Source organism: Macaca nemestrina, chromosome 14 (genome assembly GCF_043159975.1).
Source record: "Macaca nemestrina isolate mMacNem1 chromosome 14, mMacNem.hap1, whole genome shotgun sequence".
Taxonomy (NCBI): domain Eukaryota; kingdom Metazoa; phylum Chordata; class Mammalia; order Primates; family Cercopithecidae; genus Macaca; species Macaca nemestrina.
This window is the reverse complement of record NC_092138.1, coordinates 119,527,821-119,546,338: the sequence shown is the minus strand read 5'-3', so window position 1 is coordinate 119,546,338 and position 18,518 is coordinate 119,527,821. Positions and strand designations below refer to the sequence as shown.

At 48.0% G+C, this 18,518-nt stretch overlaps 1 protein-coding gene and 1 long non-coding RNA gene across 10 annotated transcripts in view; one reads left to right on the top strand and one right to left on the bottom strand.

Moving 5' to 3' along the window:
- Positions 1-18,518, top strand: part of LOC139358253 (uncharacterized) — a 127,959-nt gene that overhangs the window by 83,066 nt on the left and 26,375 nt on the right. The gene's annotated exons all lie outside the window — the stretch shown is intronic.
- The window catches only part of LOC139358252 (disco-interacting protein 2 homolog C-like), a 62,045-nt gene that overhangs the window by 17,349 nt on the left and 26,178 nt on the right, over positions 1-18,518 (bottom strand). For 2 of the 8 annotated variants that reach the window (XR_011612937.1, XM_071078732.1), the window contains 2 exons: positions 17,181-17,239; positions 15,833-15,966 (listed from right to left, as the gene is read on the bottom strand). The exons of 2 other annotated variants lie outside the window; for them this stretch is intronic. Coding sequence is in view for 4 of the 6 variants with exons in the window: in XM_071078732.1 (XP_070934833.1) it covers positions 17,181-17,239 (59 nt within the window). In the remaining 2 variants the exon portion in view is untranslated. Of the gene's footprint in view, positions 1-713; positions 2,523-3,385; positions 3,424-15,832; positions 15,970-17,180; positions 17,240-18,518 lie in introns of those variants that run through there. 4 more of the 8 variants (XR_011612936.1, XM_071078731.1, XM_071078727.1 and 1 more) reach the window with 3 other exon arrangements.

Genomic DNA, 18,518 nt, shown 5'->3' with positions numbered 1-18,518 from the left:
TTCTTGTGGTTGAGCGTGATTGCGGGTGTGGAGTTGGGGGCAGGGCTCTCCACGGCATGAGTGGGTAAATGGATGGGCTTCCAGGACGAGCCCCTGTGACTTTGCCTGGTTTACATCCGTCCAATACAAATCCACAGGCTCTTACTCTAGAAGCTTCTGCTGGGGCTGATGGACTGGCCTGGGGACAGAGGGTGCCCTCAGAGCCTCATGGTGCCGTCTGGTTTAGGAAGAGCACTTAGTCACCTAGATCTAGGATTTATGGCACTACAGGGGACTCCTCACACTCAGAGCAACAGCCATCTGCATTCTAGACTTGGTTCTAGGCAAAGTATTTTGGAGCCTGTTGGTACCCTGTGTTCTGTTTATGTGTAAAACAAGTTAGAGTTATAACTAGTTAAAACCTATTTTTAAAATTTTGCCACAGAATATGGCAGTTGTGGTGGAGCCTGGCCAGAGACCCCCACACTGAGACGCTGTTGCTTGCTGGGGTTGCAGGCGTTGCCTGCATCGGCTGCCCCTCCCGGCGTGTCTGTGTTCTTGACACGGGCGCCCATCGAGGCTTGGCCTGTGGGAGTCGTGCAGCCATTTGTCTCCGTGTTCCTCTGAGGTTCCGCAGACTTCACGGTCCCGTGGCAGAGCATACGGTATCTGCTTGCATCCTGATTTCCCCAAACCCCAGGACAGACCAAGAGTTCGTTACACACAACTGCAGAGGGCCCCGTGGCGTGGATTTGCAGAGACACAGCCTTTCCCCAGCTTGGCCTTCGTCTCCAGAGTTGGCTTTAGGGTGATAGAAGCTTCCTTCAGACTGGGGGGCCTTGAAGCTTTGGTGCTAGGAATTCGGTGAGCAGCACGGATGATACCCCGTTTCTCTGCATTTGTAGCACTAGTTGTTAACACGACCACGAGATGTACAGAGGAAGGAAAAAGGAGGTTTTATTTTCAGAGTAACACTCTGTGCTTTGGGAAATGTGGTCTTGGGGGAGCTGTAAGCACATGCCCCCACAGGAGGAGAGGAGGCCGCGGCATTACACGTTCCGGGGTTTGTTGGCTGTGTGTGTTCATCGTGCTCAAGGAATGTCTGAACGTTTACAGGGAAAGTGGGGTTTGTTCATCCGGTTCGTGCAATGTCTGAACACTTACAGGGAAAGTCTAGCACACATGCAGTGAGTTAACCTGTAACATCCGTGTTCGCCTTGGGGCAAGTGTAACATTTGAAATGAGGTGGACTGGGCGTGTCATGTACAAAGGTGAGCTGTTGGGCGCAGACGTTTATGCGCAGCCTCAGTCACAGCCAGGACTGGCTCGGGGTCTGCAGCCTGTGGCGGGAAAGGACACTCATGAGGCCATTCTGTCCAGTCGGGGCTGCCGGCAGGGTCCCAGGGTGGGGCTGTCTGGTCGGCCGGCATCTGGAGTCCACCCAGGTCCAGTGGGCAGCGTTCCTCTAAACCAGGCTTCTGATTGTGGAGGAGACTTCATGCTGGTTAACACACTGTGCAGGAGTAATGTTGTGGGGCTTTGGGGTCCACCTTCCCTATGATGCCGGTTACATTTCTCTCCGGACCTCACAGCCACAGAGATTGCACCTCGTCTGGCAGCAGGGGGTGCCATGTTGACATAGTAATTTATTGTATTAACCTTTTTATTGCTATTTTAATAACCATTTTTTTTCTTTTTAAAGAGATAGGGTATTGCTGTGTTACTCAAGCCAGTCTTGAACTCCTGGCCTCAAGCAATCCTCCCACCTCGGCCTCCCAAAGTGCTGGGCTTATAGACGTGAGCCAGTGCGCCCAGCCTACAGCCACGTTTTTAAAACTCAGCAGTTTAAAAATCCTATTCCTTTTACCCCCTCAAGCAGGCTGGTTGGCCTTGTGCAAACTGGGGTGTCACGATCTTAGCCCCCCTTTTATTTTTACCTTTGGCCTCAAATTCTGATGAGAACAGCAGTTACAAAATGGGCTTTAGGTGATTCTTCCGTTACTAAAGCCAGAATTCTCACCAGGTAGAGATGTTTGTCCCCAGGATTCCAGAAAGCTGTTTTGAATCAAGCCCGTAGGAAATAAGTAAGGAACTAAACTCTTGGTCCTCTGCTTAGTACCAGGGGAATGGGTTAGTTGCTGATACCCTTTGATCTGTGCTCACGTGCTGCATCTCATCACGGGAAGCAGAGTCGCCCTGTGGAATAAAGCCCGGCTCAAGGTGGCGCGTCGAGACGCTTGGGGCTGTCAGTCCCTTATACAGCGGCAGACTTGGAGACTCAGTATCGCGTGCAGAGCCCAGGCAACCGGAGTGCATCCACTTTAGAGACCACATGGACGGTCGGCAAGGTGGATGTCCGGGCATATGGCCTTGACAGGCCCACTGCGAGGTGAATTAGGAATTCGTTAGCAAAGAAATCAAACTCGCCTTTGGGTCCCGACTACTTGGAAGGTTGAGGCGGGAGGATTGCTTGAGGCAGAAGGTCAAGGCCGCGATGAGCCATGATTGTAATACTGCACTCTGGACTGGGTGACACAGCGAGACTCCAAGTCAAAAAAAAAAAACAAAAACAAAAACAAAAAAAACAAACCTTACTCTTCATAGCAAGAGGGAGAATTTATCAAAGTAACTGCAACAAAATCTTAGATGATGTAATTTCAGTGGCTAAGTGAGCTGTCCAGCCCACGTGGCTGGCTCACAGCGCAACAGAGCCAGGTGCTGCTGCAACTGCCCCCCCACCCCGATCGCTTGTGGACATTTTCTGTTTTCCCATATCTCCCTTTTGGATACGTAGCTCGCTACTTTATAGCTAAGCATCAGTAAAACAGGTTGTCTATTTTGAAAAGTAACTATTTTGTCTTTTAAGGACAGAAAATGAAGCAGGTGACAATAGCATGGCGACCTGGTGAATAGATTTAGAGGAATATTTAATACTTGGCACCACTCTGATCCCTTCTTCTCTCATGCTTAGTTACAGCTACCGCCTCCTAGGACAGAACACTTTGAGCTCTGTGAGTAGGAATTAAACATGTTCTAAATCAGAAGTTTTAGTTAAGCAGTATTTTATGTGAATGCCCAGATCCTAAGTGTTCACTGTACTGGTGTGTGGTGTTGAAGAAGGAACGAGGGCTTGGGGCTGCGTTTATGGTGCAGCGTCCGGGTTCCCATATGTGAGATGAGGGCCAAGAGACACGGCCTGGAAGGTTCAGACTGTAGGATTGAATGGATCTACCCACTCCTGGAAAGCCTCAAGTCTAACTTGACTTGGGCTGGTTTTAGGGAGATGCTGGCAGCGCCGTCCTCACAGGTCACTGGGAGGGGCTCTGGCACCGTCCCCGTCAGGTGTCTCATGATCAGCCCAGCTTGCTCATCTCAGAAGCTGTTGGTCGTGTTCTCGTTCCTGTTTTTCGTTGCGTGTTATTTAGGTTCTGTTCATGTGGGGACCTAGGAAGTTCCACAGTGAGAGGAGAGCCGCTGAGCCGCCTTCCTGCCTGGATGCCAGCCCCACGGAGGACCGTAACTGCTTGAGGTTGGCTTCTGCCCCCGGCCTCACCTGTGGAGGCATTGATGCAGTGGTACTTTCTAAGCTCCTGGGGCACACAGTGCTGTTGTGTGGATCCACAGGCTACTGTGGCGTCCAAGCACGTGCTCCCGGAGGAGAGGACTCTGCGGGCACTGATAGTGGGAGCTGGCTGAGAGTCGAGCGAGTTGAGACTCCCTGTGACCTGCACAGCTGCCATTTGCACAGCCCCTCCTGACACCAAGATGGTCGTGCGATAAATGCACAAAGCACATCTCCAGCAAAAAGCCGCCGATTGTCCATATCCAGGATATCCACCACGGTGGCTTTTTGGTGTTAATACGATGAATGTGAGCAGCAGGTGGTCTGCGTCGAGTGTGACTGTGCCACTGCAGTTTTGTTCTCATGTCTTGATGAGCATGAACGGTTCCTGACGAGGGTAGGTAAGGATGCTGTGACCTGAGACTCTGCAGTATTGTAGCTTGAGGAACCAAGGAGTTTTTCTGTCTTGCAAAGCCGTCAGGGAGGATGTTCCAGGCTGGTGACTGCTCCATGAGGTATTTAGGGATCCAGGTTTCTTCCCGACCCCTGCTCTGCGTTCCCAGGGACACGGCTGTCCTTGCCGTGGTTGGGAATGGGTGATTGCCATGCTGGCGGGGGAGGCTTAAGGTGAGAGTGGCCGTGATTTACCTAATCTACATAATGACAGGGAGCCTGGGAGTAAAGTGTAGCCATGGCCTGGAGGATGGATGATGGTTGTTGGTGAACGACTGGCTGCACTCACCGCAGCTGGCCCAGGAATGGGGAAGGATGGCTGAGTATGCCGTTCAACGGTACCTGGTTCTTTCAGATTTGACTTCCTTACGGATTTTCTGCTGTAAAGAGGAGAGAGCCTGTGGTTCTAGGCCAAGCATCTCACTCATCTCATAACATCTTGTATCCCTCAGCCAACATTTATGTCAAGTTTTAGAAGTCCTATCAAACTGGCAAGCATTTCTCAATTTGGTTTAACCATTGGATTTTATATCTGTGTCTGCATCTCTATTTTACATCTGTGTGGTTATTTGACACTCTGTAGTACCTTTGTAATAGGTTCTCTTTGGTGGAAGTTACTCTCAACAAACCCTTGCTGCTACTTGAATTTTCAAGGTTGCAAGTAGAAAGGAGAGAATAAAAACCACATCTTCTCTAATTTTAAAATTTGTTGTTTCTCAAATCACACCAGAAGTAAAGATATTACAAATTACAAAAGCAGCCAGAATCAAGGTTAAGAGATTTCTGGGCGATTCTGGCTAATCAGCAGTATTTGCTGAGGTGTGTGCAGCAGAGCAACATGCCAAGAAGCCCGCGACGGGGGAGAGTTGGGAGGCCAGGCTGTGACTTCGGAGGTGTGTTGCCTCAGGGAGAGGAGCTAGATGTAGAGAGGATAAATGGCCACAGGTGTGACCACCGCCATCCTTGCTGCGGTACGGAGGCCTTTGTACAGGGGCCTTTGTGAGCTGAGTTAAAAATCAAAATTGAGAGAGTGCAATGCATTCTTAGTTTTTAAAATAAAATGCTAATAGAGAACGTTTTGTAAGAATGTAAAATGTTACATCTTTGTTTAGAATTTAAGAATAATAATTTGCTTCTGAGATCTTTGCGACTGAGATTTGAAATCTTAAGTATGGTTTTTTCTTCCATGTTTTATACATATGCACGTGTACACATATATGTAAGGTATATAAAAGGAAAATAAGCGTGTCTGTATTCACATTTATATACACTTCCATAATGTGTATACTTCTAGTCACACATAGGTCTAAGAGACTATGACGTGACTTGATAACCATGAGAGGGTAATCGCGCCTCCCGCGTTCCAGGCCTCACACAGCCCGTGCCAGGTTTTGGAAGTAGGAGTTTGTCTGCAGCCACTTCGGGAAGCATGTGGTTGCCAGGATTGCCTAGAGCTCCAGGCTGTCTCCAGTCCCAGCCTCCCTGGGGTAGAAGCTGCCCTACCAGGGGCCTGGACATGGACGTTAGGGCCTGGAGCCAGGGACCGCTCCTGAAGCGGGGGGCTCCCCTCACGGCTGGGCATGACAACCGAGGATAGGAGGCGGAATCAGCCTCGGGCCAGTGCACGGCCTCCCTGAAGTGCTTGCGGGAAGCCCCAGCTGCACTTTGATGACCCCATAGACAGCACCACAATCTGTGAGATCCCCCTGGCCCACCCCTCAGGTTCCTAAAATGATGAAGGTTTCCTGAGCTGCGAATTTTTAGATCTAGGCTAAAAAGTCCTGGGACAGACTCACAGGGTTCTTTATGTAGAAATGATGAGTGTGCTGGTGACTCAGAGCAGGCACTGTACCCTCACTCCAGGGTCCTTTGTGCCAGGTGGAAACGAGCGTGTGGGTCACCCAGAGTCCCTGCATCCTCACTCCAGGCACTGCTCTTTGGTTTCTTAATTAAAAGCCTAAAAGCCTTGATAATGAAAATGTATTCTCCCCAGAGAGTAGAGTTTCCGGTTATGGAGGCTCACCAGTAAATGCCGTGCCAGGTCAAATATGCTGAGATCTGGGCCAGGTCCTGCTTCCTGCCCACGGCCAAAGCAGGTACTTCATTTGGGAGGTGACCCGGGGGATATCTGAGAGGCCTGCCGGTCCCCGAGGGATGAATCCGCTGGCCTTCACATTCTGCTCCGGCCTCCATCGGCTCCTTCCTACCTGCAAACTGCCGGCTTTGACGTTGCCATCATTGGAGATATGTTAGGGACTTGGTATGGGTTGATGCCCATAGGACCAGCAGATCGTGAAAAGGTGGGAACCAGGGCTGGGAGGGTGGTGACCACGGCCAAACTGAGAACGTGGTGGGCTGGAAGGTCCATTTTCTGTCTGAGGTGTTTTTTAAAATAAAAAACAGTGTCTCAGGGACATGAGAGGGGAGGCCACAGACGGGGAGAACGCATCTGTAAAAGACTTATCTGATAAAGGCTGTTATCCAAACCGTGCAAGGAACTCTCAAAACTCAACAAGAAAATGAACAACCTGATTAAAAATGGACGAAAGACCTGGACAGATATCCCAACAAAGAAGATACACAGATGGCAAATCTACACGTGGAAACATGACCCGCGTCTTATGTCATAGGGCGAGGCGTCACTGTGCACCCATCGGCCTGGCCAAAACCTGAACTCCGACACCACCACGTGCTGGTGGGTGTGTGGGCATCAGGACCCTCACTCATCGCTGGGGGAAGTGGGGCAGCTCCTGTGGGAGGCAGCGTGGCGGTTTTCCGTGGAACTTAGCTCTCCGACCACAGGAGCAATCACAGTCCTGGACGTTTACTCGGAGGAGCTGAAAGTTTACTTCCATGCGGAAATGTGCACACAGACGTTGACAGCAGCTTTATAATTGCCAAAACTAGAAAGCAACCAAGGTGCCCTTCAGTAGGTGAATGGATAAACTGTGGTATGTCAGATACTGGGATATTATTCAGCACTAAAAAGAACTGGACCCCTAAGCCATGAAAAGACACAGAAGGATCTTAAACGCATGTTGCTAAGTGAGACTCCAATCTGGAAAGGCTGCCTGCTGTCTGAGTCCAACTACAGCACAGTCTGGAAAAGGCAAAGCTGTGGAGACAGTCAAACAATCAGCGGCTGTCAGGGGTTGGGGAGGGGAGAGATGAATGGGAGGAGCATAGGGGGTGTGTAGGGTGGGGCAGCAACTCCAGGTGGGGCTTTCATGGGGGATCCATGCCGTTCCACGTCTGTGAAACCCACAGAGTGAGCAGCAGCAGGCCGAGTCCTCGTGTGAGCTGTGAACTGTGGGTGGTGGTGCCGTGTTGATGCGGGTCTGTCGGTCGTACAGACATGCTGGTCTGGTGAGGGCAGGAGAATGATGGAGGCTGTGCCTGTGCTGGGAAAGGATATGTGAGGACTCTCTGTACTTTCCTCTTGATTTTGCTATGAACGGAAAACTGCTTTTAAAAACGTCTATTGAAAAGGCAAACAAAAGAGTGCTGGCCAGACAACATCAGTGTGAGGGTGTGGCCTGTGTTCTACGTTCAGAATTTCCCTTTTAGAATACACATATCTAAATTTTTCAAAGTTAAACCTTTGCATTAAGTAACTCACTACAAAGTTACAGTATCAGCTTGAGCGCTGCCAGGATGGCCAGGATCCTGTATCCTGACCGGCTTCTCCCCTTACAGGTGCAGTTGACGTCCATGGCCACATCTCAGTAAGCGGCAGGGCTGGAATCAGGAGTCAGGCTTTGCGGGACAGAGAGGAAGTGTGAGATCTTGTAAGCACGTGGCTGAGGGCGGGCAGGGAGGAGCCCGTGGCAGGGAGCCGGCAGGGATGACTTTTTGACCAGTTTTCCTTATCGCTGAGGCCTTCTTAGACTTGGGGAGTTGGGAGTCCCCACTCTCGGGTGCCTCAGAAACCAAAGGCTGCTTGTAATGCTCAAGTTCCAGATGCCTCAGGGGAGGTACCTGGGTTGTTGGGTGCAGTTCCGTTATTTGCTGCTTGGTGGGATTTGCCCGCAGCATTTCTGGTTGTTTTTAAGAGCTGATGTTTGAGCTGCTTAAAATCACATATGGATGTCGATTTATCTATAAAAGTTAAGAATGGAATTTGAGTGCAAAGAGTTGTGAAAATGCTCAAGGTGATGTACTAATGTATACATTACATTTGTGGAAGTATTTGAAAGTGCAGGATTTACATTAAACACTTCTCTTGATTTTTGTAATATCTACCTGTCATTTTCCCATTTGATTAATAGATGTCAGAGGGCTTAAATTTTGAGTGCCTGAATTCACTGAAATTAAAACTTCTTACATCAAATGTAATTGAACTGAATGTAGCAACAGTGCATACTTTTAGAAGTACTGATTTAAAAAAAATATATAAAAACACATATCCATGAACATGCAGATGGGGGCAACATATTAAACCATGGAAGTAGAATTAGTATTGTTTTCTGAGAAGACAAATTTTTAAAAAGTCAAGGGGTTTTATAACTTTCTAGTTTCCAACTTATTTGCCCTAAAGTGGAAGATTGACAGCAGCAGAAGAGGAGATCCTGGGCCAGTGCAGGCTCTGGGAGCAGCGGGGTGAGTGCTGGAAGGAGCTGGCTGGAGGCAGAGCAGGGAGGTGCTCAGGCAGGCCAGGACGGCCTCAGGGCACGCGGCTCAGTGAGTGAGAAAAAGTTCACATTTCTTGGAGAGCCCTTGACTCTGCCCACAGAAAACCCAAACTCCTTCCAACGGGGATGTGCATCTCATGTAAAAGTTGTTACTCCCAGAAAGAAAACCAGTGGAAGTAGAAATTTTACGTATGCAGAAATTACTTCAAATTTGTTTCTAACCTTATCCTTTTCTTCCCCCATCTTAATGTGTGGTGACTTTCTGCAGGTGACGCACACATCTTAGGAGAGCGCTGTATTTCAGTTGCTGTTGGCTCTGATGTGACTTTGTGGTGTCCGATGTTCTGGTTCTGAGGTTCTGCGCAGAACGTGGCTCCTCCCTGCTGAGTGTTGCTTGTTGAAGGCCCGTGTGGAAACTTTTCCTGTAAGCTCGTTGACCGCAGCAGTCTTGGTTCAGAAACCTTTGGACCTCCTGAGACTTCACACAGCCTTCTAACCTTTCTAGTGTGACCTTTTCATTTTACTGTTCCCCATTAACCCAGATGTTTTCCAGAATGTAAGTAATCTGCTGAATGCAGGGTCGGGGGTGCCCTCCGTTGGCTCTGGGGAGAAGCATGGCTGTTTCTCCGGGTGGAGCTTCCAGCCCACCATGGTGTGCTCCAAGCCGCAGCAGGGTTCTTTGGCAGAAATAATCGTCGAAGGCCTGCGTGGTATGGCTGTGGGTATGCGACCTCGCGGCCATACCGGCCCCTCCCCATCAGTGGTACCACAGAGAGGAGCAGGGGGAGGCCTGATGTGCTTCTGAGACTGCGTTGTCCGTGTGTAACTAGACATGCAGAGAAAGTGTTGGAGATGAGCAGGAGACGGTGTCTGTCCCTGATGAGCTTAGCCGTGCCCTTGAGCGGGTCAGGTTTCTGTGCGGCTGATCTGGACTCAGCCTGGCTGTGGCAGTGCAGGTGACTGCTGGGCTTTGGCAAGGCTGCACCCACTGTCCGTCTGAAACGGCCCCCTTCCCAGGCTCGCTGTGCCAGCTGGGCGCCCAGGCCTGATTTCCCGCCAGGACGGAGGCCCTGTGTATGTGTTGGGGAAGGGGGAGGTGGGAGTCCTGCTTTATTGCCGTATCCAATGCCACGTGGGGTCAGCACTCAGGAAACATGTGCTGTGTGGGTCAGCGATTGAGTTCAGAAACCTGGAAAATTCAGCAGTGTAGGCTTTGGCCATGACCTGTCCAGCCCTGCGGCTCTTTGTTTCTGTCTCTGAATTTCCTGCCATAGCATCCTCCTCCTTCCAGGGGCCCCTGTTCCCATATGGCTGTTGGCAGCTTCACAGGTTCCTCTGCCTCCCCTCCCGGGCCCTGGTGTGGCTGGGGCAGCTAGTAGCTATGCAGATCCCACAGCCAGTAGACGGTTGGTGCCAACGTCTTGGGCCTGGGTTACCTGAGTCAACGACTCCAGTACATGGCTGAGCTTACCCCGAATGTCTGGATCGGAAGGCCTTGGGTTGCAGAAAGGTGGGAGTTCGATATCAAAGGACAGCCTGCAATGCAGAAGGGGAAATGGCTGTGCTGGATGGCCAGCTAGAGGAGTCTGTGCAGAGCCTGGGACCCGGTGCAGACACAGAGCTGACATGGGCAATGCAGTGACACGGCCACCGTGGAAGTGGGCAAAGTTACAGGCTTCAGACCGATATGGAGGGGCTGGTCTAAAACAATCCTCATTTTCCTTTAATCCTAGCAACTGCTGGCTTTTGGGGTGGGGAAGTGAGATCTGTGGTGGCCGCGAGGAGAGACAGGGATTTTAATTAAACCCCTCTTTCTGGGAGAGGGGAGTAGCCTTTTCTTTAGGACGGTGAGCATCGTCATCTCAGGCAGCTCAGGCTGCTGTAACGAAACACCATTGACTGAGTGGCTTATGAACAACAGGAATTTGTTTCTCACAGTTCTAGAGGCTGGAAGGCAGGATCAGGGTGCTATTGGGTGGGTTCTGGTGTGGGCTCCTTCCTGGTTGGCACATACCTTCTCTCTGGCCCTGATACAATGGGAGGGTGAGGGATTTGCTGGACCCCTTTGTGAGGCACAAATCCCATTTAAGGGTCTCCAGCCTGAGGAACTCATCACCTCCCAAAGACCTCCTGACAGCATCACATTGAGGGTGAGGATTTCAACCTGTGTTTTGGGGGGCAGGCAGTTCGTAATCGTCACCCTCTTTGTGTATTTCTGACTCAACATTGAGTCTGCCTTTGGCTCTCCAGGGGACAGAGCCTGTGTGGACACTGAGCAAGGTCAGAGCTGCAAGCATGTGCACATCGGGGGCAAGGGAGCTGCCAGGGGTGTGAGAAGGGGGTTTCAGCGTCAATCGGAGCTGCTTTCCTGGCAAATGTACTCATAAGCTATCCTGGCAACATTTGCTTTTCACGAAGAGTCGATGAGGCAGTGGGGGCAGCAGGCGGTGTTGCCAGAAGCTTGGAACTGATGGGCAGCAGAGAAGGGGCAGAGGCCACGACCTTGGGGTGGTCAGCAGTGCCAGGTGTCTGCCCTCCAGGACTCACGCCTGTGATTGTGCGGAGACTGAGCCGACCGGGGCTTGCCGGCCAGTGTGGCTCTCATGCAGGTGATTATCGGGGTTGGTTTCTATGTAATGTTCCCTCAACCTCATGCCCCCCCCCCCCAACAATTTCTGTGCCTAGCAGAAATCATGCTGCATTTCCTTGATGAAGCCTTGAGTTTCCTGTGGAGATGTAGGAATAGCACGATTTGGCTCACGTCAAAATACTTTGCAGTGAAGCTGCACGGAAGAGGTTTCTAGGCTTCCATTTGACGTTTTCAACAATGCCTGAGTGTTACAGGACTGTCTTGCTTGTTAAAAAGCACCAGATGAAAAAGGCTAGTAGTTAATTATGGAGACTTTTTACATTAGCACAGAGACGGTGGCTTGAGGCAAATTCAGTGTAACGTAGGTGTGTTTGTAAGCCGTCAAACGGACCATCTCTCTGCGGGCGACACATGTTTTCCGGTATTGGTTTTGTTCTGTAAAAGGATGACTGGCATGCGGTACAGTCGTTCCAAAATTCACCTGGAAGGTGTCCACATGGTGCTTTGTTTTCTCCTGACATTCTGGGCACCACGAGGAAGTATTCCTGTCTTCAGCACTAGCAGGAGACTTTTCCTGAACACCTGCTCCTCTTTGGCGTTGTGGGTGTGAAGGGGTCAGAGTGAGCCTGTCTTCATGGAGCTTTCAGACACCATGGGGATAGTGTGGCACAAGTGTCGGGCTCAGGTGGGACTCAGGTGGGACAGAGGCTTTCCCCAGAAAACAGCTGCCGATTCCAGGACGGCCCTCCTGCATCATGTCTGAATTAAGGCTGTTCTATTACAGCAGGGGTGTCATGTTAACTGGAAGTGCGCTTTTGTTCTGGGCAGTAAGTAAATTAATTGTACATTTGCCAAGGACAGTGAGGTTTGATTTGATGAATCCAGTAGGGAAAAGGAGAAGGGGCGTGGCTGGGTGGGGACGTGTGTGATGGGAGCAGAATGGAGCAGCCATCCAGGCTGTTGGGATGGAGGGGCCGCGCCCGCATTTTCATGGGGTCTGTCGCTGTTTGTGCCACTAGACCTGAACCTCTGTCTCTACAGTAGTAACGCATCATTCACGTCCCAGCAGGCCAAGTCCTCAGGAAAATGGGGCCAAAAAGTAGAAAACCATGACCGTAGAAGGCAACGGCACGTGACTGAGCTTTCTGGGTTGTGCGTCCTTGTGATAAAAACAGTCCTAACTGAGCTGAACACCAGAATGAAAACGAACCTTCCTCCGTGCTGAAGTCGGAAGAGGTGTGCTTGGCTATCCGCAGTGCCTGCCTGTTTGGGCGGTGATTACTGCAGGTCACACGTGCTGTACAGGAGGAGGGCAGTGAACTCTGGAGCCAGGCTGGCCGGGTGCAAGTCCCAGCTCCATAGCCAGCTCTGTGATCTGGGACAATTCACCTATGTCCTCTGCCTCTCGGTTTCCTCCTCTGTAAAAGGGGGGTAATAGTCGCATCTATCTGAAAGGGCTATGTGAGAATTAAACGACCTTGTAAATGTAAGGGGCTGAGAACAGTATCTGCTCTTGGTGAGCAGAAGGATGACCAGGAGGTGACCAGCAAAATACCCCTTTCGAAGCCTCAATACTGTTCTGTAGTGAGCAAAGACATAGCTCCTCTCTGGACGAAGCCATTAATAGTCGATCCTGGCAGGCAGAGTGCAGATTCCTTCAAATCAGAAATTTGAACTCTGGCCAATGACTGCTGTACTGATTAAATCTTAGGATTTGTTGTTAATGGTAAAGTAGTCTACAAAAACAGAAACAGTCTGAAGGAGTTTGAGAGGGTGTGGGCTCAGCTGCAACCTCTCCTCCCAAGGCCGTTGGTCAACATCATCTCTAGCCCTGTGGAAAGACAGAAGCAGTGAAGAAAATGTCGGACAAACATTTGGTGTGTTTGTACACTTCTCCCAGAAATCCTAAATGCTTTGCATGTTTCAGCTAATAATTCATTAAAATGGATTATGCTGACCATTTTATAACCTACTTCACTGCTCTCCTGTCTAAATCCATCCCTTTGTGACACATTTTTTTTACACTTGGCTCATTTTTTCAATTGTGTTTGCTGTCTTACTCCCATGTAAAGGATAAATGTGCATGTTTGTTGATTTGACTGAGACAGCTAATGCTAAATGTCTCTGTTCCTTGAATGTTGACTTGTGATGGTGTCATTTAAGTCTCTTCTCTTACCCCTTGAGTCAGCAAAATATTCCGTGTTACTTTGAGCAAAACTTGCTCATTAGTGTTATGGAGAGTATAAAAGCAAATGGAATAAGTTTCCTGCCTTCAGGAGGATTGAAATCTCAGTCGGTATGACAGCATGGATGGGAGTCGGCTCAGTTTGCAGCTTTTAAAACATGTTGGAATCTTTCCTCTGCCACTTTTGATGGTGAGACCCTGAGCAAATCATTTCCACAAGCATCATGCTCTCCATCTATGACATGGAAGTAAAAATAGCAATCTTGACAGAATTGTGATGACTACAGACGTGTACCTAACCTCTTATTTACTGCCTCCCGATAGAAGATATTGTAACTCATCCCATTTGAGAGCAGGTGGTGATCACCCCATCCTGTGAGATTCAAGTATAAGTATCTGGAATCCCCCATCTGCAGGTGAGGAAGACCCAGCAGCCCTCACAATGTCTTCTGGAAACTGGATTTTGTTTGAAGGGTGAACTGACTCCAAGTTTCTTCTGTTTTCACGTATTGTCCTTCCTACGTGGCTCCTGGGGTTTTTTCCTTCCTCCCAATCTACATTAACCTGATAACAGCCAGCTATGTTTTCTAGAATTCCCCTAAATTGACTCATGCCAAATACTGAATACAGTAGATTGTGAGGGGTTCATTAAATCACGATAGAGCATCCTAAGAAGGAAAGTAGACACCTTTGTTCTTAAAGGGTCTTCAGCTATCCCACCCTGGAGAAGGTTGCTGATTTCCTTTTCTCCTCGGGCAGTCTTGTTACTATGCATCACTTCTTTTCTCTGAGATGGAGTCTCGCTCTGTCACTCAGGCTGGAGTGCAGTGTCATGATCTTGGCTCACTGCAACCTCCATCTCCTGGGTTCAAGTGATTCTCCTGCCTCAGCCTCCCGCGTAGCTGGACTACAGGTATGTGCCACCACACCGAGCTAATTTTTGTATTTTTGGTAGAGACAGGGTTTCACAATATTGGTCAGACTGGTCTTGAACTCTTGACCTCGTGATCCATCCACGTTGGCTTCCCAAAGTGTTGGGATTACAGGCATGAGTCACCGTACCCGGCCTGCATCACTTTTTATGCCTCGTCTTCATCCTTACAGCTTCTCCTTCCTAGTGGCCTCAACTCCCAACCCCGGAGTACGGGTCACAACTGTCCATCTTCATGCACCACAGCTTAATTCCCCTTCTTCTCCTCCCCACCATGCCCTATGGGCTGCTTTTCTACAACCAGAGTGGAGACCCAGGGAGATCTGCTAAACTAAGACAGTGCTCACCCCTGGGAGAAAAATCTACTTCCCAGTTCTCAGTCCTGCTAAACTATTGTTAAGATAAAGAAGGACCATGATAAATCCTATTGGCTAAGAGAAGAAGATTCTCCATGTTGCCATAGGACAAGAGAGGAGGTGACAGAATCTGCAGCCATTTGGTCGAATATGTGATATGTGAGTCATTCTGAGGAATACGTTAAAATTCTGTAGTCAGATCTTGGAAAATGGTAGTTCCAGCAGAGGGAATAATATAACAAAAAACCCAGGCAGAAAACAAGTGTGTGTGTGTGTGTGTGTGTGGAGAAGAACAATAATGTGATGTGAATGAAGGGTTCGGTGTCATGAGTGAGAAATGGCTGACCGAAAGTAGGGAGATGCAGAGAGGAAGATACCACGGGAAGACTGAACATCACATTAAGTGATTTAGGTGATTCTGCCTGCAGTGCAAATATTTTGGGCTCTGAAGTGAAGTCATCAAAAGGTTTACGTCTGTAATGGAGGATTGGTCTAGATAGCCTCTCAGATCCCACTCGGCTTTGAGATCCTTGATTCCGGGTCACACCTGCGGGTCTGGAGGGCAGTTCTGCAGGGTCATGAAGGAAGGATTCCAGGAGGCTGGGACACGAAGGGCATTCAGGTGACCACATCAAGAGATCAAGTGGGGTAACAAAAGCCTGAACTAAAAGGAATGCAGTGTAAATATGAAGGAGAAAGAGGAAATGGGAAACTTACTAGAAACGATAAGTAGAGAAAAAGGGGAACGTGTGATTCCAAGGTTTAGAACAGTATTTGTAAGTTACAGTCCCACAACTTCTTGCATAAACAGTATCTAAGAGAGTCATTTTAAGAAGAAGAGCAAACTTCCAAGTTCCACTGAAAGACATCAGCATCTCTGTGGAGTGAATTGGGGAAAGAGAATGAAGAAGTCTGCTCAACTTTTAGACACACAAAATGTGAATTGAATTGCATGAGTGACAACAATGTGAAGATATTTAACAGGAGCTCTTTTTTCTCTTTTTGGCCTACGGTATTTAATCCTTCTATCATTATCGTCCTTTCTCTAATTTGATGTCTTTGAACCTTTATTCAAAAATCTACTACGTATATGTAACATGTTTGTGAGATTATTACTAGACCCTCTAGGAGGTTTCATTAACCCAGTTTTCTCTTATTATACCAATACCACACTATCTTGGTAGTTCAGGTAAGTCCTCCACCGTTTTATTCCAAGTTGTCTTAGCTCTGTTGGGTTCTTTAAATTTCCAGACACATTTTGGAATCCGCTAGTTCATTTCTACTGAAAAATAAAAATAAAAATAAAAATCATGCTGTGATTTTGATTGGAATTGCATTAAACCTCTGATCCACAAGCGCAGAACTGACATCTTAACAATATTGAGCCTGCTGATCCATGGACACAATATATCACTTCATTTATTTAGTTCTTTAATTTATTTCAACATCACTGCCTGCTTTTCAGTGTATAGATCTTACACATCTTTTGTCAGATTTAGTCTGAGGTATTTCATGTTTTGATGTGCTCTAATATTGCTTTGTAAATTTCCATTTCCAATTATTTCTTTGCCAGTGTATAAAGAGATATTGCTTATGTGTTTAGCTTGTATCTTGCAAGCTTTCCAAACTCACTTATTAGTAAGTAATTTATTATTATTAGTTTTAGTGGCTTTTTGTGATTTCAGGAGATTTTCCACACAGGTGATCACGTCACCTGCAGATCCAGATAGTTTTAAATCTTTTCTAATAAGGGTGCATTTTATATATTTTAACTTGCCTTATTGCACTGACTAGACTCCAAAAAAATGCTGAAAAGCAGTGAGGAAAAAGTCATCAGGTGGGATGGTAAATACAGCCCCTGTTCTTCCATTTTGACCTGAAGCACCCAGTGTGATCATTTTCTCATTTGATTTTCGTGAGGACTTTTTGTTTCCTTTTTTTCCTTTATTTTTAAAAAATACACTATCTTTTAGGCAGTTTCACCTTCACAGAAAAATTGAGGGAAAGGTGCAGAGAGTCCTTCTATATGCCTTCCCTTCCCCCACGTGCACAGCCTCCCCCACTAAAAACTCTCCTGCCCAGAGGGAGCGTTTGTAACAATTGAAGAACCGACGTTGACATATTGTCACCCAGAGTCCACAGTTTACATGAGGGCTCCGTCTTGGTGCTGGTTCTATGGGTTTGAACAAAGGTGTCATGACATGTATCCACCATGATAGCATCGTACAGAGCAGTTGCACTAAAATCCTAAAAATTTCCATGTTCCACCTCATCATCTCTCCCTCTTCCCAACACCTGGGAACCACGGATAGTTTCACTCCATAGTCTGGCCTTTTTCTGAATGTCCTTTAGTCTTTTCTGATGGGTCTCTTTTGTGTAGCCGTGCATGTTTAAAGTTCCTAAGTGTCTTTTCATGGCTTGACAGCTCACTTCCTTTCAGTGCTGAAGAATATGCCATTGTTTGGATATATCACAGGTTATTTATCCACTCACCTAGTGAAGAACATTTTGGTTTCTTCGTTGCCTCCAAGTTTGAGCAATTATGAATAAAGCTGCAATAAAATTAGCAATTATGATTAAAGCTTCTATAAATGTCCGTGTGCAGGTTTTTCTGTGAACACAAGTTTTCAACTCCTTTGGATAAATACTGAACAGTGCAATAGCTGGATCACATGTTAAGAGGATATCTCGTGCCCATCAATGATACACTGGATACACAAAATGTGGCACGTATATACCACGGAATACTATGCAACCATAAAAAAGAATGGGTTCCTGTCCTTTGCAGGGACATGGATGAAGCTGGAAGCCATCATTCTCAGCAAACTAAACTAAAAGAGGAACAGAAAACCAAACACCACATGCTCTCACTCATAAGTGGGAGTTGAACAATGAGATCACATGGACACGGGGAGGGGAACGACACACACGGGGGCCTGTTGGGGGTTGGAGGCAAGAGGAGGGAGAGCATTAGGACAAATACCTCATGCATGCAGGGCTTAAAACCTAGATGATGGGTTGACAGGGGCAGCAAACCACCATGGCACATGTATACCTATGTAATAGACCTGCACATGTATCCAAGAACTTAAAGTAAAATTTAAAAAATAGGGAGTATAGTTTGGTAAGACAATGTGATAATTTTACAAACACAAAACATGTCATACCCACTTCCCCACCTCCCTCAAGTGCTTTCAACAGCATCCTGTTGCTGTTATTAAGAGAATAAAGCATCTACCATCATCTCCCAGCCCCTGCCTGCCTGCCTTCATTCTTGTCTTGTGCCACTTTCTCCCGTGCTTACTTCCTTGCACGTGCCTGTTTCCTGCTGCAAGAGGCATTCTGCAGCACCCCCATCTCTGTTTAGACCGTGGTGTCCCTACACTCCACCGCCCTCAACAATCAACCTCTACTTCTCTCCAGACTGCAAGGGGATCATACCTTCCAGAATGCATCGGTTTTCTACCTCTCATCCCAAGATACGCCAGATTCTTTTACAGCATAAATTTAGAGAACCCCGCTTCCCTTTCTTTGGTGTGCTTTCCTGAATTCTTCATCAGAAACCCATTAGAGTGATTGTCTTATTAGTGCCCATTCTCCCCATCAGGCTGCAGGTTCGTGAGAGCAGGGGCCACGGTCATGTTGGTGAACCACGGTATTCTCAGTGACTATCCATGTGCTTAGAAAGTATTTGCTGAATGAGTAAATGGGTCTGCAGTTCCAACCAAAGCTAGAAGCTTGACTTTGGAAGAATGAAAGTAGATAACGTCTCCAAAGCAGACCCCATAGCATGAGAAAAGAAAGGAAGAACGGAGGCAGAGCTGAAGGATG